The 27749-nt window shown below is 44.3% G+C and overlaps 2 protein-coding genes across 3 annotated transcripts in view; one reads left to right on the top strand and one right to left on the bottom strand.

Annotated features, from left to right (window-relative positions):
• Window positions 1-1129: 1129 nt before the first annotated feature.
• Window positions 1130-5590, bottom strand: Foxi3 (forkhead box I3). The gene is made up of 2 exons (NM_001101464.1): window positions 4996-5590; window positions 1130-1740 (listed from the first exon to the last, which is right to left on the bottom strand). The coding sequence occupies exons 1-2, from the start codon at window positions 5585-5587 to the stop codon at window positions 1133-1135; spliced, it is 1200 nt and encodes a 399-aa protein (NP_001094934.1). The 5' UTR covers window positions 5588-5590; the 3' UTR covers window positions 1130-1132.
• A 5510-nt stretch (window positions 5591-11100) lies between these two features.
• Tex37 (testis expressed 37) overlaps window positions 11101-27749 on the top strand; it is a 38007-nt gene continuing 21358 nt past the window's right edge. Inside the window, exons 1-2 of one of the 2 annotated variants that reach the window (XM_030255637.1) lie at window positions 11101-11393; window positions 13813-13862. In XM_030255637.1, the coding sequence (XP_030111497.1) occupies window positions 11355-11393; window positions 13813-13862 (89 nt within the window). In that variant the 5' untranslated portion in view covers window positions 11101-11354. Of the gene's footprint in view, window positions 11394-13812; window positions 13863-27749 lie in introns of those variants that run through there. The other variant, XM_030255636.1, reaches the window with a different exon arrangement.

The following is a 27749-nucleotide window of genomic DNA, read 5'->3' as shown; positions in this document are numbered from 1 at the left end:
CCTTTCTGTTCGTTAGGAACCTTTGAATGAGTTCAATGGATGCTGATCAAATGTTTCCTGTATGAGGATGTACTAGACTCCCCCACTACAAAATGGTTCAAATGAAGTTAGAAGGCGGTGTGTGTGTGTGTGTGTGTGTGCTAAAACAAAGTTATATACATATGACTTTTTATATACATATGAATTTGACCATATGTATATAATTTCTCATTAAAAATTTAAAGATTGGTTGGTCCAGGTGTGATAGTCAATCAGGAGACATAACTGTGTTTCAAGGCCAGCGTCATCTACATAGTCAGTTCCAAGACAGCCAGGGCTATGTAGAGACCTTGTCTCAAAAATGAAAAAAAACAAGAAACCTGTAAGATTTCACTTTCAGTCAAACACCTAGGACATAAGGCAAATCAGGCAGGAAACAAGGTTCATCACTAGAACTATGGCTTCCAGGCCTCATCCCATGTATACTTTGTCTATCATGAAGCTGGCATGTTTAAGAACCCATTATTTCCCATGTGTGACCTTGTATGTTACCTACCATTCCAGGAGGATAGTCATTCCTGTCTTTCACAGGGTTTGGTACTATCAACAGTTTCAGAAACCCACTAGTATCCTGGAAAGGGGACTTACTGTGCAGGATTAAATGGGTTGAGCAATCCACTTTGAATGGATTCAGATCTGATAGGCTTAATTTCTGTGAACGCCTGAATAATCCTACAGTCCACGGACTTTGCTCACAGTAATCAAGCAGCTCTTACATTCCCGAAAGCTTTCTCAGGTTTCTCTGGTTGTGTGCCTCCAGTCCTGGGCTAGTAGGTAGAACTCTGTGAGGCCTGGCTCTGTAGTCCAGCTCACAGTCTTCCCACCCTTAACTCCAATGACATTCTTTCCCATCAACCTCCGTATAGACAAAGTCAAGAGATTGCAGGATCTTTCAGGAGTTGTTGCAGGAATGCTTTATGCCAAAAGTTTTGTGACACATATGGAAATGTCTCAACCCATTTAATTCTCTATACAGTAAGTCCCCTTTCCAAGACGCTAAGCTGATTTCTGAAACTGTTGACCTCTGTGTTGGAGATAGGTACATCTCTAGTGTACATTCCATCAAGTCTGAGGAGCGATGTCTATGCAATGTCTATATATCAGAGCCATCCCGGGGGTAGATGAGGCTGTTGACCATGCTGAAGTTGTAGAAAGGGCTGCTGAAGGGGCTGCTCTGGTCCCCACTGCTGCCACCAGAGAAAGGGTTGTAGTAGGAAGACAGCTGGTTGCTTCCACCCACAGTGCTCAGCTGCATGGAGTCTGGAGAACTGTCTGGAACGGAGGTGTTGGGGAACGTGCTGGAGGGCAGCTGGGTCCCTCCTAGGTGGCGACGGCTGCCTGGGAGGGTTCGCTGGTTGCCCATGCTGCTGCTGGAGTTGACATTTAAGGTGTTAAAGGTGCTGAGGAAAGTGTTGAGACACGGAGTGGAGGTGAGGGTGGATGCTCCAGGAGAGGAGGCAGTACTCTTGGTGCCCTCTGGAGGCTCTGGTGACTGAGATGGCCTCAGGATAGAAGAGGGGCTGTCTCCTTCCAGCTTCCCACTCACTCTTAGTCTTGAGGACTGCCCTTCTGATTTTGATGTCCCTGAAGGCACAGTAAGGTTACTGCTGGCCTCCGCGCGGCGCCTTCGCTTCCGACGGAAGTTTCCGTTGTCGAACATTTTCTCACAGTTTGGATCCAGAGTCCAGTAATTACCCTTCCCTGAGGGGAATGAAAATTAGTGGGGGTTGGTCATTTCTTTCATTTGTCTGTCTGTTCGTTATATTCATTCATTCATTCATTCATTCATTCATTCATTCATTCGAGGCAGGGTTTCTCTGTGTGGCCTTGGTTTGTCCCAGAACTTGATCTGCAGATCAGGTTAGCCTTGAACTCAGAGATCAATCAGCCCCTCTCACATGCTAGGATTAAAGGCATGTGCTACCACGCCTGGGCTTGAGGGTTCTATTCTATTTTTGTGCACAGAACGTTCCCCCACCCCCCTTATGTTCCAAGACACTTTAGTGCATGTCTAAAATCAAACAGTGCCAAACCCTACCCAGCCTATGCTTCTTCCTATGATAAAGGAATATGTAAATTAGGTAGAATATGTAAATTAGGTAGAATAACAGTTATTGTAAGCCGAGTGAATGAGATCTATTTCTGGGATTTGAAGATGGTTTCCTGTATCCCTGGCTGGCCTTAGATTTCCTCAAGTTCTGCTGCCTCTCCCTGAGATTACACCTCCTTCCCTGAGAGAGATACACTGCCATCCATGCCCATCCTGCAGTGCTGACGATCACGGCAGGCAAGCGATCCCACTGAACTGCGCCCCAGTCCTGTTCTCTTCTTTCTCTGTTTCCTTTCTGTTGGTTGAGACAAGGCCTTGAATAGCCCAGGCAAAGCCACAACCTACTATGCTGATGAAGCTGGGGTCCCAAACTGATCCATCCTCTTGTCTCTACTTCCTAAGTTCTAGAAATACAGGTTCTGTGCCTCAATGCCTGGTTTGTAACTTGCTGCTTAATTATTTGGGGCAGCAAATGACCCAGCTTTAGTAAAACCGAGGGTTTGGGAAGCTCACTACAGCACACATTGAACCACCAGGAAATCAGATTAAATGTTGACCAAGGTGCTCCCTGGGTCATCCTCATTACAAGGAAAAAGTCAGAGTAAGTTCTTCCAGCTAGTTCTATGTAATAGTAGCATCCACTACTTAACATCCTAAGACCTAATTTTATTTCTGAGACACCTGCCACCTTCTCTAACTCCTGATCCAAGCCATGTAAACTTGCAAAATTACAAAATTCTGATGCTACTTAAACCATGATCTTCCATTTGTTTGCTAAAACAGTAAGTTAACATACAGTAAATTAATTTGGGCTTAACTGATGATGTAGCTGGCACAACAGCTAACAGATTTACTACAACTTTTTCTGAAAAAAATATGCAAGTCCTACAACTGAAAAGAATATCATTTTTTTAAAACGACAGTGTCAAAATGGTAGTTAAAAAAAATTACTACCCAGCAATCAACTAAGTCTTAACAATTCAACTGATGTGTGTCTGCAGAACAAGAAAACTGGGAATCAACCTCCCATGTTCATCACTGAATAGAATACATCCCTGTAAGATCAAGATGTCCACTGTGAAAATTCTGCACTCATTTAAAATACACACGAGACTTGCCTTCTGTAGGAAAGAAATGCCCTCCTATAACTGAAGTGGGACATATCTCGATCACCTCAGAAGGATTTCCCCCAAACAGCTTTTCCTAACTTGGCCTTTGCTGTTTCAAGGTCTTAACCTACTGCTTTGCAGTGACTGCTCTCATAGATAAGCTCAGATGTCTCTCAGCTCTGTGGAGACAGGCAACAGGACCACAGCCCTCATTTTCAGATGAGAGATGAGGTGCAGACTGGATACCTGCTGTATATGCCCAGTTACACACACAACTGTCATCATGGAGAAGCAGCGTTAAAGTAGACTGTCTCCTAACCTTCTCTCTCTCTCTCTCTCTCTCTCTCTCTCTCTCTCTCTCTCTCTCTCTCTCAACTATGTAGCTCTGCCTATCCCAGAACTCGCTATGTAGATCAGGCTGGCCTTAAACTCAAGAGATATGCCTGTCTTTGCCTCTGTAAAGAGTGTACACACACACACACACACACACACACACACACACAGAGAGAGAGAGAATGAATCTGTAACTATCTGGATAGGTCTATTGAGCCATCTTGGTATCACTATCTTTTCTTCATCCTCTCCCAGTGCAAGAGGGTAAACCCAAGATCTCAATATACCAGGCAAGTGCTGTATTTTTTGAGCTCCACCCCCAACCTCCAAATACTTGGTTCAAGCCATCACTGCCCACTGAGTCCTACTGACATATCCCGAAATGTCCACTTCATTTGGTAGTTTTTTAAAAAGCTTTCCCAGATACAATATTTTTTGAACTTTTTAAAGTTCAAAGGAATACATGTGACAACTGATATAATAATCTTGGGTGGTTTAGAGACTAAGTCAGGAAGTTGCATCGTCAAAAACTGCACGTCCTGTACAAGTGTCACCACCGGGCACTAATGGCTATCATCAAGATACCTGATGTATCCAAATGAAAATGTGTTGTAAAACATACACAGAATGTGAGATTTAAGAGAAAGTCTACGAAGCTGACCTTGAACTCTCTGATCCTCCAGTCTCTACCTCCTAAATGATAAGGTATGCCTAATCACATTAACTTTTTAAATGTACTTTGCACTTTACAGCATCAGCACTAGAAAACTGCTCCAGAGTGAATTCTACAGAGTAGTGTAATTCAATGGTAGAGCTAATCCTTTGCATATCTGAGACCCTGGGTTCCATCCCCCAATACAACCGCTCTGGCTTCATTCAAGAAGCCTCAAGCAAGAATCTGTTTCTTGGTAAGCTTCACTCCTCTTCCACCTCCCTCTGCCAGGTAAGGGAGTACTCAGAACCCAGCCCTATGCAGTCTTCTTCACTCAAGGTACAGGATTGAGACTAGCAGGAAGCCAATTCGGGGTGCTCGTATCTTAACTTACCCAAACCTCAGTTAGCCCACAAAGGGAGATCGATCCTTAGGAATTCAAAGGAGGAAATGAGGCCCAATGTCCTCTTTCATCATTTGTAACACCCTGCTTCTGAGAGTCCCTGTCCCTGTCCGATCTATCTTCCTGTGACTTACGCTGTTCCTTGAATCGACCTCCTGTTTGAGAGTATGGACTTTTTGGTTTAGCCCTCTAGCTTCTGCTCTGAGTGTGAGGGACCATGTCTTCTGTGGAGATCTGATGTTTCCTGCATCCCTACCAGACCAGGTTTGGGTGACTAACCCCTCATGTTCTCCGCTCTAGTAATGAGAAGGCCCCACGGTCGCGCACAGACCGGATCTTGGGCTCCGGCTCTCAGGACCTATAAGTGCGCGGCTTCGCGGCCGGAAAGCACCTGCCCAACCATCCTCACCTGGGTCGTCCTCGTCGCGGGGCACCTTCTTAAAGCAGTCGTTGAGTGATAGGTTGTGGCGGATGGAGTTCTGCCAGCCGGCCTTGCTGCGCTGGTAGAAAGGGAAGTTATCGGCGACGAACTGGTAAATGTGGCTGAGGGTGAGTTTGCGCTCAGGCGCGCTCTGGATGGCCATAGCGATGAGCGCCGAGTACGAGTAGGGTGGTCGCACCATCTTCATCAGGTCCTCGCGGCTGGCCATCGACAGCCAGCCCAGCTCGCCAGGGGCTGCCGAGCCGGCGGGCGAGGCGGGTGCGGACGCCGAGGGCTGCGCGAAGCCCCGCTGGGCGCCCGCGAAGGTGCCCGGAGCGGCTGGAGGCTGCAGGAAGGGTCCGGGCGCAGCTCCGGGAGGCGGCGGCGGGGCCCCTAGGTAGCTGGCAGCGGAGGCTGGGCCGCCCACGCCGGGCCCATTGAGCCACAGGTAGGGGTTGGCGGCTGCAGCGGGCGGTGCGGCGTAGTCGGACAGCCCATAGGGTGCCCTGGAGGTCGGGGGCGCACCAGGCGCGGCGGCGGGCTGCGAGTATACGAAGTTGTCGCCGCAATACAGGGCCATGTCGGCGACCGAGGGCTGGTGCAGAGCGGCAGCGGCTTTGGGAGAGCGGGGCTGGCCACGGCACTTCGGAGAGAGCATCCCTTGGCGGACCAACCCTACGGCCCGCCCTGGCCTCCGCTGCGACTACCGACTTGGAGCGCTGAGGAGCTCGCCGAGGGCGGGGGTACCGCGTCTCTTATACCTGGGAGGCTGGGCGACCAAGGCTCCACAGTCCACGCCCTCGCCACGCCCCATGTGCCCGGGAGCAGAATGCAGCCTCCTTTGCCCCGCCTGCCTGGTCCCCGCTGCTTTCTGCTAGCTCCGGAGTCAAGGTGAAAAGCGTCCATCGGTCCTTCCTTTATCCGGCCCTCCTGTCCTACGGTCTGGTCATCCATCCTTCTCGCCTCCCCTCCATCCTCCCATCTTAGCCCGCGTACGATCAACCTACTCTAAAAAGCAGAGTACTGAAACAACAGACAGACTTCACCAACTGGACCGGCTGGTCCCTAAAAAGCTGGTGAATCCGTTTGAGTGGATTGACTACTTATTTGCTCTAGCCTCCACTTCCCTTTCTAACAAGTCCCAAAGTTTTAAAACTTTTTTTTTTCATTCGAAGTATTCATATTTAGCACAGCACTCACGTTCGGTCTCCATCGATCAGCTCCATGCCATCAAAAATAATAGATGTGAATGCATGAATGACAACCCGACAGGCACCCTTTCTTCCCGACTCTGGGCCAAGTGTGAAATGGTTCTCAAGTTTTTGTTTTGTTTTGTTTTTTTACTGTCTCTTTTTGTGGTGATTCATCTTTCTAGTTAAACCGTATGTTTGTTTACAATCAGGAAGCACTGTTCATTTCATTTCACCCGGTTTGTTCCGAATTTTGGTGTGCAGTTATTTTTCAAAAGGTAAATTTGCAAAGACGGCTAGGTAAGTGGCTTTGGAATTAACATTTAAAAGCAGAAAGCTTAAAGTAGTTCAAGACGCGCTTATAGCCTGGGTCTTTTTATTCTCAGCTTCTCCGAGTTTTGAAGGGGTTCTCTGAGCATCAGGAGAGCAATTAGCTAAATACTGTGTCGACCCAACGACCCAAAACGACAGCGAGAAAATTATCTCTTTTACCATCCAAAATATTTCTAAAGGTGTTCTTGATAAAAACAGATCTGAAAGTTCTCCTTTAAGCGGCGAAGTTATTGGTGGCTTTTTTTTTCTATTTTCGGATTACAGCCTGACAGTTTAGAATATTACTAAAGAATCCCCGCACCCACATTTATTTATGTACATGATTGTCTTAGTTTTGTACTTTAAACTTTTTACCTCTTAAAAAAACAAAATAGAAAACAAACAAAAGCCAGACCGGGTCTGTCGACAAGGTGACTGAACGGTAAGGGCACTTCCCGCCTAAAGCCTGGAGTTTGATCCCTGGGATGAAGGAGAAAACCCGACGCGGGAAAGTTATATGATTTGACTCGCTGTGACACCCGCACCACATAAGTGAGTAAATAAAGTAATTTTAAAAATTAAAATCAGAGTTATGTACTTAGCAAACTTGAAAGCCTAAAATGTTTATCTCATTTGAAAGTAAGCGATCCTCTTTTCTGGAACCAGAGAGATATTACTGCAACTGTAAAACACCTGCTTCTTTGAAGACGTTTGGAAGAGTCTGAAAAGAGAAATTATGACTCCTTAACGATATTTTAGTTTAAAACACATTTTTCTTTATTTAGATAAAAAACAAAACAGGCTTCCCATTCCTCCAAATGGCTTTGGTTTTAGGTGAGGCTTTTCCTGAAATGTTAACAAGGTGGAAAACTATGACCCAGCTTGGCAAGCACTTATAATTTTATAACTCCCTACTGGGTATTCGTTTTCTTAAGTATAAAGGTGTGAGCTAAAGCTAAGATGACAGGGTCTAGGTAAAAGTTGGGGACCTAGAGGGCAATCACACACACACACACACACATACACACACACACACACACACACACACGCACACACGCACACACACACACACACACACGCACACACTTTAAATAACTAACGTTTCTGTAGAGTGACCTGAAGTGTAAAGCATGGGAAGTGAGTGTTCAGAAGGCTTCAATACTCAGTTTGCTTTCATTCTAAATGGAAGTAAAGAATGAAGAGACAGACTCTATCTTCCTTTTTGTAACTGTTCTTCACAATATAATTCTTTCCCTGGTCTCCTAACAAATTGCTTAACCATACACAGTTTGCGATTGTTCTCCTGGGTCTAATTTTAAAGCCGCCCATCTATTCTAAAGGAGAGGAGGGGGCCACAGTTTTCAGGATGTGGTCTATTGTTTTGATTAAAAGTTCTGCTTAGCAGATCATGTTCTGAGTCTTTTATAAATTTATTTAAAAGGAGCAGAGCCACCTACCGACCTTTTGCAGCTGTTACAGCGTTTCCCGGGGTAGTTGGAAATCACGTTCTTCTAGTGTAGGTCCAAAGACAAGCTTCAGTGTACTCATAAAAATAAAAATTAAAAAAAGAAAGAGAAAGAAACATGGGTACATAGGTTTGCTGGCATTGTCTCCTCTTTCTAGAAGAGGGACAGGGCCATATGAATTGAAAATGACCTTGGTTGCTCTTCATTTAAAATGCCAACCAATGTGGACAAGTGCTGCATGTGGTTGTTTCCAAAAATTGGAAATCATGGGTGGCTCAGTGAGTAACGGTGTATGCTACCAGGCTTACGATCTATGTACAGTCCTTGGGACCCATACAGTGGAAGGAAAGAACTGACTCCCTCAAGTTGTACACACACAGAGAGAGACAGAGACAGAGGGGCAGAGAGAGAGAACAAACAGATAAATAATAAACCAATGTAATTTTAAAATCCGAGAACCATCACTGTACCCGTGTTTCCTACAAGGCTTTCTATCTGGCATGTTATAGTCAGCGCTCCAGTGCATCAACCTTCAAGTAAATCAAAACTTCACTGAAGTTGAATTCTTTCCCCCTCTGGCAGTGTAGCCCAAGCTGGCCCGAACTTTCAGCAATCCAGCTGCCTCGGATTTGCGAGTGTTTAGGATTGCAGGTGGGCCCAATCGTCCTGCCTGAAGGGACCGTCCCCCCACCCCCTTACCAAATATGTATGGTTTACATCTATTTATGACTGGTAATGGAAAATGGAGTGAGCAGCTGGGGAACAAGCTTTCCAATGATATGCAAATATTTTCTGAGGTGGTGTAACCAAGACTATGAACTCAAGAACAAGCCATGCTGGGCACGGTGGTGCACACGCTTGTATTCCCAGCACCCAGGAGGCTGAGGCAAGGGAACAGTTTTAAGCTGGTCTGCACTGTAGGTTCCAGGCTAGCCAGATATAGGTAAGGGAGACCCTGTTCCCCCCAAATGTTGAGAATAAACCTAGACTCTGGCACTGTCTACACATGGTGAACATTGGATGCCTACACTCACAGAGCTTCAGAAGAGAAAGTCATACCCAAGAAACCAAGAGACTCTGGAAGCTCAGGCTATCCTATGCCCACCCTTCCAGGGCCTAAGGTCTCATTGCCATAGCTGTATAAAGTAAGTTGATTCACTAAGGGTAAATTAGACTTCCAAAAGAGCAGAAGTTATTTAAAGATATGCTGATGCCAATTTGTAAATCTTCAATCAGGCATGTGATCTCTGTGAAGACAGAAGTTTTCTGCTAAAAAAAATTAATTCTTCCGCTGTCTCACAAAGGTGTGGGGCTGGGAATCTAGCTCATGAGTAAGTGCAGGCAAAACATATACACAAAATAAATTACTAAAGAGAGAAAAAGGAAGGAAGGAAAGAGAGAGAAAAAAGAAAAAGAAAGGAATGGAGAGAAGGAGGGAGAAAGACAAAGAGATAGTCAGAGAGAGAGAAAGAGAGAGAGAGAGACAGGCCTAGAATATTAGCATGAGATAGCTATTTCCCCACATTTCACAAAATTGAAAAAGAGGAATTCAATGACTTATCTTTACCATATCTGACAAAATTTAGTAGGCTTCTGGACTCTTCATGACTGCCTGATTTCTGTAGCCAAGAAGTCCTTGGGTATACAACAGTGAAAACCTGCATACAGATGAATGAAGGACTTCCATTCTTCTATTAAACCAGCCAGGGCCATGGCCTGGCTTTCCCAGCCTGCTTACACTCCATGTTGGTTGGCCAGAAATAAATCAAAGTGTTCAGAAACCACTTAGCATCTTTGGATGCAGGAGTTGGCAGATGTAATCATGGACTTCATTCAGAAATGTCTCTCACATATATTCAAATTGGCTGATTTTAAACCAGCAATGACTTCATCAGCTTTCTGGCCTCTGTCATATATATATGATCTTTGTATAAGCTTCAAATATACATACATGTATACACACATATATTATGATATATTATTAGATATATGAGCTATATGATATATGTTATATTATATATTATTATAGAATATAATGCAGTGTGTAATATATTAAAATAAAACTAATAAAATGCATATATGTTTTATATATATGTGTGTGTGTTTAAGGGCACTGTGTGTTTGAGACAAGATCTCACTTTGTAGTTCTGACTAGCTTCAAACTCATGGAGATCTACCTGCTTCTGCTTTCACTGTGCTGGGTTGTTTTATATTTTGCAACAGAGGCTGATGTAGCCCAGGCTAGCCTTGAACTTACTACAAAGCTGAAGATAGTCTTGAACTCCTGATCTTCTAGCCTTAATCTCCTCAATGCTGACACACTTGACACACAAGACCACATTTGATATATCTATTCTTTTTCTTTTTTTTTTTTAATTTTCTTATTGAAAAAAAATTTTTTCTGGATAGGCAGTGGTGTTGCATGTGTTTAGTCCTAGCACTAGGGAGGAAGGGGCAGGCAGATCTCTAAGTTCAAGACCCAGCCTGTTTTACAGAATGAATTCTAGGACAGGACAGATAGGGCTATATAGAGAAACTCTGAAGAGGAGGAGGAGGAAGAGGAGGAGGAGGAGTAATAGTAGGAGGAGGAGTAATTAATAGTAATTTTTTACACTATATTCTGATCATGGTTCTTCTCCCCCGACCACTACAAGATCCTCCCCACCTCCCCATTCACCCAGCTCCATGCATTCACATCTATTCTTAACTGATTTCCAATTGAACCCAGGTTTGTTCTTTCAGCCGAAGCTCTCATGTCTGTATCCTCCAGGGCCTTTTGCCTTGCCTCTGTTTGTGAGACTGGAGATGCCTTTCAGTTAATAGGCACCCCATACGTGTTTTCTCATAAATGGTGACCATGGTGATGAGAAGGAGGAACTTGGTGACAGATGGAATGTTATGGTTCATCCTAACTCTACACTTGATTTGGTTGACTCCTCCTAGCCAGAGCTGATGAATTTGCCAATCAGTGCTTCAGCTCCCTTTGTGGAATCAGGAAGAAGGTTAAAATACTGATGCCCTGGACCCACCCAGGAAAGATGCTTTTATGCTCTGTCTTTGCTTCCTTCTGTTTCTAGAACTATGGATTGAAGTTAGAACCCAGAACTGGACCAGTGCAGGTTTACCACTGAGCTAACTCCCTATGGCTTGTGCACTTTTGAGCCTCTCAGCCCCACCTAGTGATTCAGACACTGTTGAGTTTGGGAGCATAATCTATTGTATAAGTAATGGGGGACACTACTATACACAAAGATGATTAAGCAACTGTTTGCGAGCTGGGGATGTGTGAGAAAGGTATCAGAATCAATCAAGATATTGTTTTCAGATAACTTGGGTGAAAAGCCATAAGCAATAGCTATGTGCCTGCATAACTCCACAGATGCGCATGGGAAGATGCAGGAGCCAGGCTACAAGACAGGTGTGCAAAAACTGACAAAGTACTTTGTACCAATGCACTAATCTATGTTTTAGAAGGAGGGGGAGAAACAAGGATGGGTCTAGGGAGGGAGGGAGAAAGGGAGAGAAAGATGGGGGTTGATGGGACGGGGCGGGGGGGACAGAGGAGGGTTGATTTGGTATAGAAAAGAATTTTTTAAAGAATTATTTATTTATTATATGTAAATACACTGTAGCTGTTTTCAGACACTGCAGAAGAGAGTGTCAGATCTCATTACGGATGGTTGTGAGCCACCATGTGGCTGCTGGGATCTGATTTGAACTCAGGACCTTTGGAAGAGCAGTCAGTGCTCTTAACCACTGAGCCATCTCTCTAGCCCAAAGGGGGGAAATTTTTTTTTTTAATGCAGAGTCTCTCTTCATAACCCTGGCTATCCTAGAACATGCTATGTAGACCAGACTGGCCTCAAACTCACCTGCTTCTGCCTCCTCACTGCTGGAATCAAAGGCATGCAACCTCACACCTAACTAGAAAGGAAACTCAGAAGATAAAAATGGCTTGAACTCATCCTGGGATGCTAAGTAAACCTGTGTGTCTAGAGCAGAGTGTTCCTGACCTTCGGCTTCTGTTCTCTGAAAGAGCTCAAACAAGTATCAAGATCAGCTTTACCATCCACTAACAGGACAGATGAGCAAGTAGAGGGTTGGAAATGCTCGTATGGAATCAATGGATAATGTAGAAATTAGAAACACTGTAACAGGAGCTGGAGAGATGGCTGAGCAGATAAGAGGATGAACAGCTCCTACGGGGGACTGAAGTAGGCTTCCCAATGCTCACATCAGGCAGAGCACAACTGTCTATAAATCTAGCTCCAGGGGACCGGAGTCCTCTGGCCTCTGCAGCACTGGTACTCATGTGCACTTACAGACATACACTCATAGACATAATTACAAATAATAAAAAATTAATGTAGATGACAGCACCTACTAAAGGCTGTGATAAACTTGGGAAGTACCAAGCATTTCCCATGTTTCTTATTTTTCTTTTTTTTTATTGTATAAATATTCAGTTTGCATGTATGTCTCTTTGACGTATGTGCCTGGTTCCTGCAGAGGTCAGAAGAGAGCATCAGATCCCCTGGAATAGGAATTACAGGCAGCTGCTGTGAGCCAGTGGATGGGTGTTGGAAATCAAAAACCAGGTCCTCTGCAAGGAGAGCCAATGCTCTTAACCTGCGGGCCATCTCTCCAGCCCCTGCAACAACTAACTAATACAAACAGACTAATGTCAAACCCAGCAGGCACACTTGTGAGCAAAGTTATCCTCGATTTTTTTTTTTTTTAAACTTTTGCAAGCAGTAGGGTCAAATTAGGATCAAAAGTAGTCACTTTTCTTCTTCTTCTTCTTTTTTTTTTTTTTTTTTTTCACCTTCTGAAGCTGAGGTCCTTGTTTTTAATTACTATTTTGGTTAGATAGAAGGCAATGAGTTTCACTGAGACTTTCTCTCTCCCACCTCCTCTTCCCCCCTTCACACACACACACAGACACACACACACAGAGTGACATTTTCATAGGCACAAACACACACATGTTCTTTCCTTACCCCACACTTCCACATCCTACCTTCCTTCTTGCCAATCCCCTTTCTACTTTCAATAGTTCACCCTTCCTTCTATTTTCAAAATGTCTATATTTCATCACCTTCTCTTGTTCTTTGCTCACTCATATTTCTTTCTACTTTGATCAGACAGACAAACAGACACACAGACTCTCTCTCTCTCTCTCTCTCTCTCACTCACACACACACACACATTAAAATCTAGGTTCCTGCTATATCTATCCACTATAGAAACCAGTAGCTAGATCCCTCAAAAAGATTAAAGCTGGAGAGATACCTCAGTAGTAATGAGCACTTGCTGATTTTGTAGACATATCCTAGGTTCCATTCCCAGAACCCACAACTTGCTCCCAATGTACCCTAAATCCCATTCCCGAGGGTCTGATGCCACTCTTTGGTCTGCTCCCCCACTGCTTGCATGGGGTGCATCTCCCTAAGTGCAGTCACAACACACATACCCACCAAATAAATAAATAAGAGGCAGGAGAGAGGGCTGAGCTTGTAAGAGCATTACTGCTGTTATAGAGGACCAGAACTCAGTTCCCAGCACCCACATGTCTGTCCACCCTTCTCTGACCTCCTCCAGCACCAGGCATGCCCATGGTACACAGACATGCAGGCAAAATAGTCACCACAAAATAAAATAATTAAATCTAAAAGAATTTCTAGGAAGAACTCCAATCTTTTTTTGCCAAAATTAAGACAATTATATTTTTTGAAGAATTTAATGTTCCATCTATAACCATTAGTATGTAACATGATTAGTTCAAATAATATTTTTATTTATTTTCCATGCATGTATGTGAATGCCTTCATGCCAAGATGGGTGAGTGGAGATTCAAGACAGGAGTCCATTCTTTTCCTTCAACCAGGTGGGTCCTGGGAATCAAACTCAAGTATGTAAGATCTGAAAAGAAGATTTTTAAGATTAAAGAAGAGACCAACGGGGCTGAGGCTGGAAGCTACAGCCTCGGGTGCTGTGTGTATAAACCTGTCTCTACTATTTCTAAAACTTTAATCTTCACACACATGATTCTAACCAAGGTCTTGATTTAATCCTGCCTATAGAACTTGAAGGAAGAATGGAGACAAAGTGTTTAGCTTTTTGTAAAGGCAGGAGAGACCGGACTGAGCCCCCACACCACTGTCAGGTGCATTTTCTCTACTGTTCCCAAATGGGAAAGGATTAAGATGAGGGGGGCTAGAGTGGCGATCTTTAAAATAATTCTTCTTAAGCCAGAAGGCACACTTTTTTTCAGAGAATCGTGGGGCGCTTGAAGTGATGGCACACACATTTGATCCCAGCACTGGGGAGGCAGAGGCAGGCAGATCTCTCCGAGTTCACGGCCAGCCTGGTGTATGGAGTGAGTTCCAGGACAGCCAGGACTACACAAAGAAACCCTGTGTGGGGCATGACAGGGAGGGGGACACACACACAAACCAGAGAGTTGTGGGAAGAGATGCTGCTGCTGGCTTTGGGAACTTGTTTCAAAGCACCTGGCATGAGTGGCCCTGATTTATGTATTCACGTACTTAGTGTATGTATATAGTGTGCGTGGTCAGAGGACAGTTTACAGGAGTTGATCTTGTCCTTCCATCATGTGGATGGAACTCATATTTGGTAGTCTTAATTTTTGCGGCTAATCCATCACATTAGGGATTTTTTTGTTTTTGTTTTATGTGAGTACTGGGAATCCAAACTCTATGCTCCATGCTTGCATAGTGCGTGCCCTTACCCAGAGAGCCATATTCCCACCCCAGATGTACCTGTTATGAGACATATATTATTGTTTTGAGAATAATGATAGTGAAGATGATAAGGGGAAGGTTTACACCTGTTCAGAACAAAGGTAAACACAGTAGATATATGGTTGCTATAGATGAGTGACTGACACATGGGGATGGGTGACAGGCAGCCAGTGTTAATGAGAAGTGTGGAGTTTCTTTTGGGAGAATGATGTTGTCCCTAAATGTCACCCCTACTCATTTGACCATTATGGTTTGTTGTTTAAGATACTAACTTCTTTTCCAGTCATCAGAATAAGTTAAACCATCTTTTGGTACAGATGGACATGACTATATCAGTTATCAGGTAAGACTTTTCTAGGAATCACTGTTCAACCACCGCTAGCCAGTTAGGGACATTAGTACCTGTCCTTCAAAGAGGAGTGGGGGTGGGGTAGAAACCTCACACCTCTCTTCAGGGGAGGTAATGAAGAGGGCGAGTTTTGGTGTGCCTGTGAGCAATTATACACATTTATAAAAAGCTGGGCTTTCATGAGGCCTTCTGTCCATCATCGCCTGGGCTGGGAGATGGGGCACTCACCTGAGCCATCCCTCTTCCTCAAGACGCTTCACCATCCCAAACTCTGAGAAGCATAAATAAAGACCACTGGGAATGGCTTTGCTGTCTGACCTTTAACCTGGGGTGAAAATCAAGCCTGGAGAATGTTATCCCAACTCAAGGCTCTTGCAGAACGGCTCCTCCGCTCACCTGCTGACAAGCGCCTGCCAGACCTCCAAGTTACCTTTGATTTAGCAGTAATGGCATCCCCACACAGAGCAGAGGTCTGTCTGTAATTCCTTAAGTCAATTTTATGGTAACCTGAGAACCATTTCCTGCTTCAAAATGATGTCACTGTCTGTTAACACATACTAGAGTGACCACCGAATTCACTCTCCGGGCCACAGAGTCGTAGATCACGCTCCGTCAGAGTTGGCTAAAAACAAACGCTATGTGAGCTTCAAACGGAAAAAAAGGAAGTTTGAGTCCAATTCGCCTCTGTAAACCCTTAAAAGGTATCCCAACAGGTGTTTTCAAAGACTCAGGAGAGGATTTTATGAATCAGAAGTCTGCACTTGAGAGATCTGAGTGGTTTTGTTTTGTTTTTAAGTTGGAAAAGATGCAGTTTTAGAACTGGGGTGGAGAATCAGGGACATTAAACCATCCACACCTGTAACTGAAGTTTATTTTACATTTGGTCTTTTGTTTTGTTTTGTTTTGTTTTCCATTGAAAACCTTTTCCTCTCTTCCCTAATGGAATTTTATTGATGTGTGCTAGAAGGGTATGTGTATGTGTGCATGTGTTGGGATCTCCCCCATATAACCCGGCTGGACTCAAATTTGTGATAACCCTTTTGCCTCAGCCTCCCAAGTGTTGGGATTACAGGTGTATGCCACCATACACCGCTCCTGATTGAATTTTAAATCATGCTCTTTTCTCAACTCAGTGCCTTCTCCCCTGAAGAAGCATTATCTTAGGGCTATACATTTTAGCTAGGTGTGGTAGGGCATGCTAGTCCATCCCTTACGAGAAAGAGGTTGAAGGACCAGGAATTCGACATTATGCTTGGCTATGCAGTGAGTTCTGAAGCAGCCTTAAGATCCTGTTTCTAAAACCCTCAGTTGGAGTGGGGTATTGTAAGTGGTTTTCCTAATCGTGATTCTGGAATAAACAATACATTGTGTAGTAATTTGTGCGTGTGTGAAGCAGGAGCTCCGAACCCTCCAGCAGACATCCTTAACCCTAGCACTCAGGATGCTGAGGCAGGAGGGTTTTGAGTTCAGACTGAACATCCCTAACCCAAAAGGAGGAGCTGGCTTGCTCCTTGCTGTAGAGATGACCAAAAGGACATTGGATTTGGGGTGATTTCCCCCAAAGCTGATTTTGTTCTCCAAAGAGCAGTTAGTCTCCTCCAGTGTGGAAGGAAAAGGCCCCACGATCCACACTGCCTGGGTGTGCGCATCAGGAATGCTTTCTAAAATGTAACGGGCTGTGAACAGTGGACTCATCTAGGGCCCCAAATCTGTAACCAGGAGACCTGATTATTACTAACGCTCATGTCAGATATGGTGTTCAGGGCCCCTATGGCTTCACCAAAGGGCTGGGCTGAGTCTGGAAGTAGGTATGTCAACTGTTGGTTGCTCAGTTCTTTCCACTACATCCAACGATTGCATACTGAGTCCAATATAATGTGGTCTGTCCACTGGGCATCTCTCACAGGGCTTCCCTGGTGTTGCTCCATCAGCACCACCAATCATACTGTCCTGTGCTGCAATCCAACCAGTAACTCAGGCTGAGACTCCAGGCTGTACCCCTCTCTGCTCTACTTCTTTATTATTATTATTATTATTATTATTATTATTATTATTATTATATATTTTCTTCACTTACATTTTAAATGCTATCCCCAAAGCCCCCTATACCCTCCTCCGACCCTGCTCCCCAATCTGCTCTATTTCTTATGACCAGATGTTTCCCAGGGCTCTCCCTGAAACTGACCAGATCAAACCTTAATGCTTCTGTTTTCCACAGCTGCTTCCTGCTTATTTCTGTTTTGTTTTGTTTTGTTTTGTTTTGTTTTGTTTTGTTGATAGGTTCTCATTCTGTAGCCCCGCTGTCCCAGAACTCTCAATGTAGCCCAGGCTAGCTTTGAATTTACAGAGATCTTCCTGCCTCTGCCTCCAGAGTGCTGGGATTAAAGGCGTGCACCACTGTACTATGCCCAGTCTTGCTTGTTTCTAAACTCAGCCAAAGCCTCTGCATTTGTCACCTCTAAGGCCATCAGTTCCTAGCAAACTTTATAGGTTTATGCACGTTAAGTCTCTGTTTTCCTCCCTCCCTCCCTTCTCAGTCTCTTTCCTTCCTTGTCCATGACACTTGAGTGTTCCGTTTTGAATTGTTCACTGCTAATGTACATAAAAATGAAATTGATATAGAATGTGGTGATACGAACCTATATTCCTAGCAATTGGAAATCAGAGGACGGAGGAAGGAGTTCGAGAGTATCCTCAACTGCAGGGCCAGTTTGTAGCCAGTCTGGGTTACATGAGACTGGAACCACCACCACCACCAAAAACGGCAAAACAAAGTTTGGTTTCTGAGCTGCCCTTATACCCTATGTCTTTGCTAAATTTTCTTGGCTATCAGAACTCAACTGTGAGTTCTTTGGAGTTTCTCCCACAGGCAATATGTTGTCTACAAAGAACAATTTTTATTTCTCTTTCCCAATATGTTTGTGTTTAATTTCTCTACTGTTTTTAATCTATTTATTGATTGGGGGAGGATTTTTTTCTTTTTTTTTTGGAGGTGAGGATAGTGTCTTATACAACAGTAAAGACTGGGCTGCAGTTCACTCTGCAGCTGGCAGGGAACTCACAGTAACCCTGCCTCAGATGCTGAGATTATAGGCTTGAGACATCTACTGGGCCACCCCTGGGTCTTCTTTCCATTGTCTAATTTTACAACGTAGGATCTCAAGTCTGATTTTGTATGGGGTGGGGGTGAAAGTAGATACCATGACTTCTGTTGGTTTTCTCTGATCTTAGAGGGAAGGCTTGCAGACTCATACAAACTGAGGAAGATATTGGCCAGTCATCCCATAGAGGGCCTGGGGCTATATCTCAGATGGCAGGGTGCTTACCTACCACACATGAAGCTCTGGTTTCATCCCTATTACCATATACAATTGGCCATGGTACTACACACATATGATTCCATCACTTGAGAAGTGAAGGGAGGAAGATGAGGGGTTCAAGGTCCTCCTTAACCACTTAGAAGGTTTGAGGTTGAGGTCTGAATTCTGCTGGAGGAGATTTTGGTGGAGGAGCCCGAGGTTCTTGCTGGTATGAAATGACTGAATGACTAGTAGTGTTTGAAGTAGTGTTGGGAAAAGAACACTGACAATCCAACGCATCCAAAACCATGGCTTATGAATTTAAAACACAGCATAGAGAACTCTTACCAAACATAGGTGGTAGTGGATAGTGAGACTTGTCTGTTGAACAGACAACTGATGCACAAGAGGGGAACAGGGCCATGAGAGACCAATACTCAAGGACAAGTAAGGGCTTCCTCTGCATATCTGCCACCAATAGAAGCAAATCATTTGCAGATACTGACCTGTACAAGGAACAGTTAAGCCACTGAAAGACTCTGATGGTGCGCCGATTTCTCAACAAGGACTGTTGATACAAACCAAACCCAGGAACCAGCCAAGGGTTCTGGGATGTCCTTCTCTTAGCCAAGACAGGATTGTGTGTGGACCATGCTTTTTACAGACTGATAGAGGAGGTGAGCCGGTACCAGATGAACACTGTCCACATCAGTCTCGGCATCACTCAAGGTTGTGTGGGATCGTTCCTTGAGTGACTGGATGAGATCGATAGGGAGTTCTGTCGCCAGAAAAGGGACACCTGCACGGATATCCTGGTTCTGACTCTGGAGACGCATCCTGCTGTTCTCTTCATCTCAGAGAAGTTCCTGTCGCTTCTCCAGCTCACTATGGAGTGACCGCATAACCATCTCCTGAGGGTTTCTCATGTGCTTTCTGACCAGATAGATGTTCCTGTTACTACCCAGGAGATTTCTGACCTGGGTGTCCCCCCACCCCCACAATAAACATACCTCCACCAGCAAGAGTTGTCCAAAGCAGTTTACGCTCTGATGTAGACAACCAAACCATAGACATGAAAGTCTGTTGAAAACTATTCCTTATACTGATAGTGACTTTTTTTTCCTTTGTGGCTGAACTTGTATCTATGCTTGTTTTGGGGGAAATGTTTTAAATTACTGTTTTACTTGAGAGCATAATTAGTGTTGCTGGTTGGTTTGTAATGTGACCAGCTGTGTTCTAGGAACTAACTAAATCTCCTCTAGATTTACTAGTGCAAAAATGAACCCTGACTTTCAACTCCATCCTAGACTTTTTTAATTTTATGAAATTAAATCCAACTTTCTCACACTCAAAAAGTTTGTGTCCAGCCTGAGCTACATGACACCCCATCTCCAGAGAAAAGTTTCTTAGAGAGCGCTGAACAAGTTGAATAAGTTCCCTTCTGTCTAGTTTGTTGACAGCTTTGGCTATGTTTTTTGTTTTTGTTTTTTCTTCACTATGTAATCCTGGCTGGCTTAGAATTCTATATATAGTCCAGCCTGTCTGGCCTTAGACTCACAGAGATCCACCTGCCTCTGCCCCCAAGTGCTGGGATTACAGGCACGTGCCACACAGTATGACTATTAACAGCTTTGAAATGATCTTCTCCTCCTCCTCTTCCTCCTTCCTCCTCTTCCTCCTTCCTCTTCCTCTTCTTCCTCTTCCTCCTCTCTTTTTCCTCCCCCTCCCCCTCTTCCTCTTCTTCCTCCTCCTCTTCTTATTCTTTAGCCTATTGATATAATTAAGCACAATAGATGATTTTTAAATATTATTTCTTGTATTCTTCGGATAAAATTTTTCTAGTGGTAAGGTAATTACTTGTTTGTTTGTTTGTTTGTTTGTTTGTTTGTTTTTGAGACAGGGCCTCTCTCCTTAGCCCTGACTGCCATGAAACTTGCTAGGTAGGCTCTGTTGAATTCACAGAGGTCTGCCTGCCTCTGCTTCCTGAGTGCTGCTAGTATTGAAAACATACACCAACACACTGGGCTGTTATAATTTTTAAATTTAATTTATTTATTTTTACTTCACGTATATGAGTGCCTGCCTGTATGTATATCATTTGTGTGCCAGGTACCATCAGAGGCCAGAAAAGAGTATCAGATACCCTGGAATTGGAATTACCAATGGTCATAAGACACTATATGGGTACTAGAAATTAAACCCATGTTTCTGCAAGAGCAGCAAGTGCTCTTAACCACAGACCCATCTCTTTAGCCCCTCTTTTATTTTATTTTTTTAATTATGTGTCTACTCATGTGCAGCTGTTGGGGAGGCATGACTCGTGAGTGCAAATATCCACAGACATCAAATAATCTGGGGTTACGGGCAGTTGTGAACCGATTGGCGTGGGTACTGGGAACCAATCTTGGGTCCTCCAAGTACATGATCTTAACTATGGAATTATCTTTTCAGCCCCTCAATACATACTATTTGAGATTCTAGTAGCAAAAAATCATTTAATAGCCCCATGCTGGGAGGGCCCTAATTGACTTTCCGTTTATTTGAAACACAATATATAGGGAAAAATCTGGGGCTTATCAGAGGATGCCTCCTGGGAAGATGGCATTTGAATTGGCAGCCACTAAAGAAAAACTCATCTAGCCCAGCGGTTCTCACCTTCCCAATGCCGTGACCCTTTTACACAGCTCCTCATGTTGTGGTGACCCCCCTTCTCATACAATTATTTTCATTGCTACCTCATAATGGTAACTGTAATTTTGCTACCATTCTGAACTGTAATGTAAATGTCTGATATGCAGGATATCTGATATGCGGCCCTTGTGAAAGGGTCTTTGGAACCCCAGAGGGGTCCAGTCCCACAGGTTGAGAACCACTGATATAGATCAAATGGATATTATGGATGTCAAAAGAGATGATAAGCAGTTAAGGGGAAAGAAAGATTTGTCAGGATGGAGAGAAGTGGCAGATGAGGTTGGAGACAGGGAGGTTATTCTACATCCTAAAGAAACTAAGGTCTTTCTGTTCACCAGTGGGGCTGGGTAAACATGTCCAGTGACGGCCAGGGCCCACGCAGAGATAATATCTTGCATTGTATAAATCTACATTGGATTTACCTTTTTAAGCCTATTGAGGTTTCTGCACCATTTCAACAAGACTGGGCAGTGATTCATGCACAAAGCAGGCAGGTGAGAAGACAGGCCACCCTGGGAGCGCTCTGCTTATCCACAAGCACCCCTCCCATCCACACGTTAGGAGAGCCAGGTGACGCAGGAGGGACAGCCACGGCCTGGGGATGCTTCTCTCAGCTCTCACCATCCTTTGTTCTTCTCCTTGGTGTTTCTGCACCTCTGGGTCTGCTCTATTTTCTGTGAGAATGGCACTAACAGAGATCCTGTCAAAGCACCACTTTGGGCAGATGTTTTTGCACGCTGCAAATAAAACCCAGGCAGTTTCAAATCCAAGAAGAGAAATAGAGATAACAAATGTGCTGGCTAGTTTTATGTCAACTTGGCACAAGCTATAGTCCTCCGAGAGGAGAGAACTTCAGTTGAGAAAATGCCTCCATAAGCTCGGACTGCAAGCTGACAAACCTGTAGGGCAGTCTTTCTCAACCTGTAGGTCGAGGCCCCTTTGGGGGTCGAATGACACTTTCACAGGGGTTGAATATCAGATAGCCTGCATATCAGACATTTACATTATGATTCATAACAGTAGCAAACTTGCAGTTATGAAGTAGCAATGAAAATAATTTTATGGTTGGGGGTCCCCAGGACATGAGAAACTGTATTAAAGGGTCACAGCAGTTGGAAGGTTGAGAACCACTGCTATAGGGCATTTTTGTAATTAATGAACAGTGGGTGGGGCTATCCCTGGGTTGGTCAGCCTGGGGTCTCTAAGAAAGCAGATTGAGCAAGCCATGGAGACCAAGCCAGTAAGCATTATCTCTTCTTGGCCTCTGTGTCAGCTCCTGCCTCCAGGTTCCTGCCCTGCTTGAGTTCCTGTCCTGACTTCCTTTGATGATGAACTGTGATGTGGAAGCATAAGCTGAATAAACCCTTTCCTCCCCAAATTGCTTTGGTCATGGTTATGTCAGAGCTGCCGTCTGCTTTGCCCGAGGTCACTGAATGAGCGGGCAGCTTCTCAGTAATCCTTCAGATGAGAAAACTGAGGTCAGAGAACTAAGAATTCCACTTGTTCAGCCTTATCTTCCTCTGTGTGTGTGTGTGTGTGTGTGTGTGTGTCTGTCTGTCTGTGTGTCTGTCTGTGTCTGTCCTGGAACTCACTCTGTAGACCAGGCTGTCCTTAAAGTCACAGAGATTCTGCCTCCTGAGTGCCTTTGCCATCACACTCAGGTGAGCTTGAGATTTTCAACATTGGCCATATAATTGGTGCTAATATAATATTTGACAATTGGAATATATTACACACACACACACACACACACACACACACACACACACACACACAGAGAGGATTGGAGAGATGGCACTGCAGGTAAAAGACTTTTGCCTCACAAGCCTAAGAACCTGAGTTTGATTCCTGGGATCCACACAGAGGAATAAGGAGAGAGAGAACTCACCAGGGAAAAGTTGTCCTCTGACCTCCACCTGCATGCCATGGCACATGCATTCACCCCCTTCCCATACACTGTACGTGTAGATACACATATAATAATAAGTAAATAATTAAAAATAAAATGAATTTTAAAAAATTAATTTTGAAACAAGAGCTAAGCATGCATCAGGTAACCACAGGACTTGGAAGGGAGACAAGCGGTCTGAAACAAGTTTGGGGCCGGCCTGGTATACACAGTGAGTTCAAGGCAACTGGGCTTCATAGAGAGATCCTATGTAAAATCCAAACAAAACAACAGAAGCACCTTCACTACTCAGCTAACATGAGATTCTAATGTGAGAAATATTAGAACCACCCACCTACACTCGTTCTTACTAAGAATCATTTCAGCCTTCAATAATTCACTCTGACTTTTCTCCATCAGCCTTTTTGTGCTTTTAGGTAACACAAAGCCACCCAGAAAACTAAAAGCCACAGCTCTGAACAGCTGCCTGCTTAAACTGACACATCAGCAGGGTGAGGGTCTGCCTTTTCCCTAAAGAGATAATTAAACAACTGGGCTGTTTCGGTTTGTGTCAAAAGTCACCTGTCCCCCTTGATCTGTACTTCAGCTAAGGTGCATGGTGGACCTCAGAGGTCATGGGAGAAGAGGGCCAGGGCAAGGGAGAAATTTCAGTCCACCTTGAAGTGCAAAGTGTTTGTTTTCCCCCAGTGCCTCATCTCACTTCCTCTCCAGTGAAAATCTACCCTCCCTATTCCTTCATGAAAGTACCTCGGGCATTCTTCAGCTGCCTGTCCCCAAACTTCAAGGACGAAGGTGCAGGACCATTGCTTTCCAAAAGCTTTTGGAGGTAAATATCCTGAAGTCTCTTGGGTTCCGAGACACAAGGTAGAGGATTTTTGTTGTTGTTTTGCTTTCCCCCTCAAGACCCCTGTTGTCTTATTGTTTCAATGTAGCAACATGTATTTTCTACCAAGGGGCAGGATCTTAACATGTTTTACCTTCACGGGGGAATCCTACCCCTGTGTTTCATCCCCAGAGCTGACACCCTGTTCTAAATACAGCATCTTTACAAGATGAGGGAATTATCATCATAATCACACTCACTACAAGTCAGAGGGTTTCTTTAACCCTTCAGCCACAACTTCCCTTTTTGTTCCTCGCCCTGTGGATAACATCAGGGCTGGAAGATCTAGAAGATTCCGTGAATGCACCAGAGGCCTTTATCTGATTTAGAAGGCCTGTGGAAATTCCTATTAGTTTTAAATCCTCCCTCTCATTTTTTAGTTTTGCTCCCCTCCATGCCATTGGAAATGCAGTAAAATCAGAAATTCTCTTCATGCAGCTTTGGTGCCCCATCTAAAGGCCACAATATGATTGGACTAGAGATAAGCCTCAGGGAGCAAGGCCACTGTCTTAAGAATTCTAACCATATACTTATTGATATACATCAAAAGATTTCTATCCTGATTAATAAGTCAGAAATCCTGGAAAGTAGCAAGGCTTTCCATACAAAAGAGCTGTAGATGCTTTGTTGATTCTATGGGACTCTAGGCTTCTGTTCCTCAGCTAGCGTAACTATGGACCAAATGAAACAGCTGCCTTTGCTATTTTATATTTTGTTTTATTTCTGTTATTGTTAGAGACAGGGTTTCTCTGGGTATCCCTGGCTATCCTGGATCTCGCTCTGTAGACCAAGCTGACTTTGGACTCAGAGATCCTGCCTCTGTCCCAAGTGCTCAGATAAAAGCATCACTTGCTGTTAAAATTTGACGATGGTACTGAGGCAAGCAGGAAGCTATTCTAGTTAGACCTCGCCGACTGAAACGAGGAGGCACAGCATTTGATTCACAGATGCACCGGCTCAGGCCTGGAAGGTGGACTTCTCAAGCCCTGCAGATGGTAAAATAGCCCTTTCCACAGAGTTGAGGGCAGAAGAGATGCTTCATCCTGGCCTCCACAGACTCTGGCCAGTGCCGACAGCAAAAGTCTCCGGGCTTCTGTGGACTCCACTGGTTGTCAGTTTATGAAGGCAGTTCAATCTCTTTCAGTGTAGCTATAGAATAATGGATTGAGTAGAGATGGTGGGCTGGCGAGATGGCTCAATGGTTAGAGCACTTGTCACAGAGGCATGAGGACAGGAGTTCTGGTCCCCAGAACACATTCATCAAGTAAATGCCAGTTGGGCGTGGCCATCTGCCTGAAATTCTAGCTTTACAAGGCAGAGACAGGATTTCCAGCTCTATCTATCTATCTATCTATCTATCTATCTATCTATCTATCTATCTAGACTAGTCATATTGGAGAGCTCTGGTTGAGAGACCCTGCCTTCAATGAGTAAAGTGGAGGAACAATAGGGGATGATGTTCTCACATCAGCCTTAGGCCTCCACATGCCCATACACATATATGTGCATCATATGCATATATGCCTGCACATATGTAAACCACATGTAAATGGAAAAAAGAAAAAATAGAAGATGGGTTTGGTCTCATTCAAGGTCTCATTTTCTCAAAGGCAGCTCATGTCTTGAGTGTTAATAAAGGATCTTTCCAGCCAGGTATGGGGGCACCTGCCTTTAATCCTAGAACTCAGGAGGCAGGGGCAGGTGGGTCTCTATGAGTCTGAAGGCAGCCTGGTCTACTATATAAAGAGTTCCAGACCAGGCAGAGCAACAAAGTAAGAACCTGTCTCAAATTTTAATGATGATGATGAGGAGGAGGAAGAAGAAGAGGAAGAGGGGGGAGGGAGTAAGAAGGGGGAGGAGGAGGAAGAAAAAGATAGCAGAAGGGCTACCCCAGGTCCTGACCAAAGAGAACTTTTTCTCTAGACTGAAGAGAGGGTTGGGAGACTGAATAAACACAGGAGGAAAAACTAATATATATCTCCCGAGCAGCATATATTTTGATTAAAAGAGAACAACTAAGAGGCATTTGTTTAAAGAGATCACAGTGAAGGTAAAGTGGGACCTCAGCTGCCCTGCAGCTTCTGCTCCATCTCTCCTGGTGTAGGGATGATCATGACCAAGAGTTGAAATAGGCCGAATCACATGGCTCCTTCGTGCTCGTGCTGTCACACGGCAGTGAGACATATGCACTAGGAGAAGCTGAGCAGTGTGGGTGTGAACCCTTAGGCAGCGTGTGCTCTGTGATGCATTTCTCTATTGCTCTGGCATGTTCTCTCTCTCTCTCTCTCTCTCTCTCTCTCTCTCTCTCTCTCTCTTTCTTTTCTTTTCTTTTCTTTTCTTTTTGGAACTGAGGATCTTTTTCTGGACTCGTTACAAGTAATTTATAAAGACTCTGTTGTTGAATGTCTAAAAATGACTACGTTGTGCTTTGATTTGACCTGAAGAAGCATCACTACATCTCCAGTATCCCATGTGTTGGAAGACGCAAGTGTGAGCAAGGCTGTGGAGAGACTATTGGGGTAGCTCAGTTAGTGTGAACGAGGATAGATTAGGATGTCTGGTTTTCTTTTTCTTCTTAAATATTTTTGTTTGTTTGTCTGTTTGTTTATTTATTTGTTTATTTATTTGGCTGTTCTGGAACTCTTTCTGTAGTCCAGGCTGGCCTCAAACTCAGAGATCCTCCTTCCTCTGCCTCCTGAGTGCTGAGATTAAAGGTGTGTGCCACCACTGCACCAGACTTCTTAAAAATTGTTTTTACATGTTTTTTATTTTATTTTTTCCAAGTGTGTGTGTGAGTGCGTGTGTGCGCGTGTGTGTGTGTGTGTGTGTGTGTGCGCACATGAGTGCACATGTGTGCCACCATGTGCAAGAGGGAGTCAGAATACAGCTTCTGAGAATCAGTTCTTTCCTGCCACTGGGTGGGTTGCAGGGATAGAACTCAGACCAGTTTGGCAGCAAGTATCTTTTTCAGATATCTTGCCAGCTCAGAGTTTCTGGTTTTTCAAAAATCTGCAATAAAAGGAAATCTTGATGTGTTATTTCATTATTTCATTTTTAGTAGTAAATAAGTATATATAGGAGAACAGAGAGAGAGAGAAAGAGAGAGAGAGAGAGAGAGAGACAGAGAGAGAGAGAGAGACAGAGAGCAAGCCTCTATGTTTCTCTTTCATTATACCTACATTCATTATCCTTTCTTGTTTCCCTTAGCACGGATCTTAATATTTTTATTTCCATGTTAACTTTCTTTCCTTGGGATCTATTATAGTTAGACTTAGAAAATAACATCAAAGAAAGGGACAGAGTCTTCTTGTCCTTTAAAATGTTGTGTCATAAAGGAAATAGGGCCCAGCTATTTATGAGTGCCAGTGCACCCACACACTCTGTTTCTTCCTACTGCACGATTAAAGGAACTGCCCCCCAAGAGACACAGTTATTTAGTTGCAAGCAGGTCGGGCCAAGAAAGGAGTGCCCAGCTAAGGGCAGACTGGCCCTCCTGCCAAATCCACCCTCCTAGATAATCAGGGTCTGGAATCCAGCCTCAGAAGACCCCACAACCTCTGCTTATCAGTTAAAATCTGGTCCAATTGAATATCAAAGGCAGCCTTCGGGGAAGGGAGCGATTCAGCAGAAAGGCTTGCCTGCTGGGAAGATGCACCCGGAGGCCCCTCTTTACAGCAGTGCCCTGGATTCCCCCAGGCAGGCATCCACCCTTCAACCTTTCACTCACCTCACTACACCCTGCCTCCCTCCAAACCCTGCTTCTGAGTGAGTTCCTTTTCTGGATGAGCCCCACACTCAGCCTCATTGCTCTGTACTGCTAGTACTTATTATTTCACTTTGATTAAATTGTTATTTTTTTAGGCAGGGTCTCGTGTAGCA

This window comes from Mus musculus, chromosome 6, assembly GCF_000001635.26.
Source record: "Mus musculus strain C57BL/6J chromosome 6, GRCm38.p6 C57BL/6J".
In the NCBI taxonomy this organism is placed as follows: Eukaryota; Metazoa; Chordata; class Mammalia; order Rodentia; family Muridae; genus Mus; species Mus musculus.
This window is presented reverse-complemented; position numbering and strand designations above follow the sequence as displayed.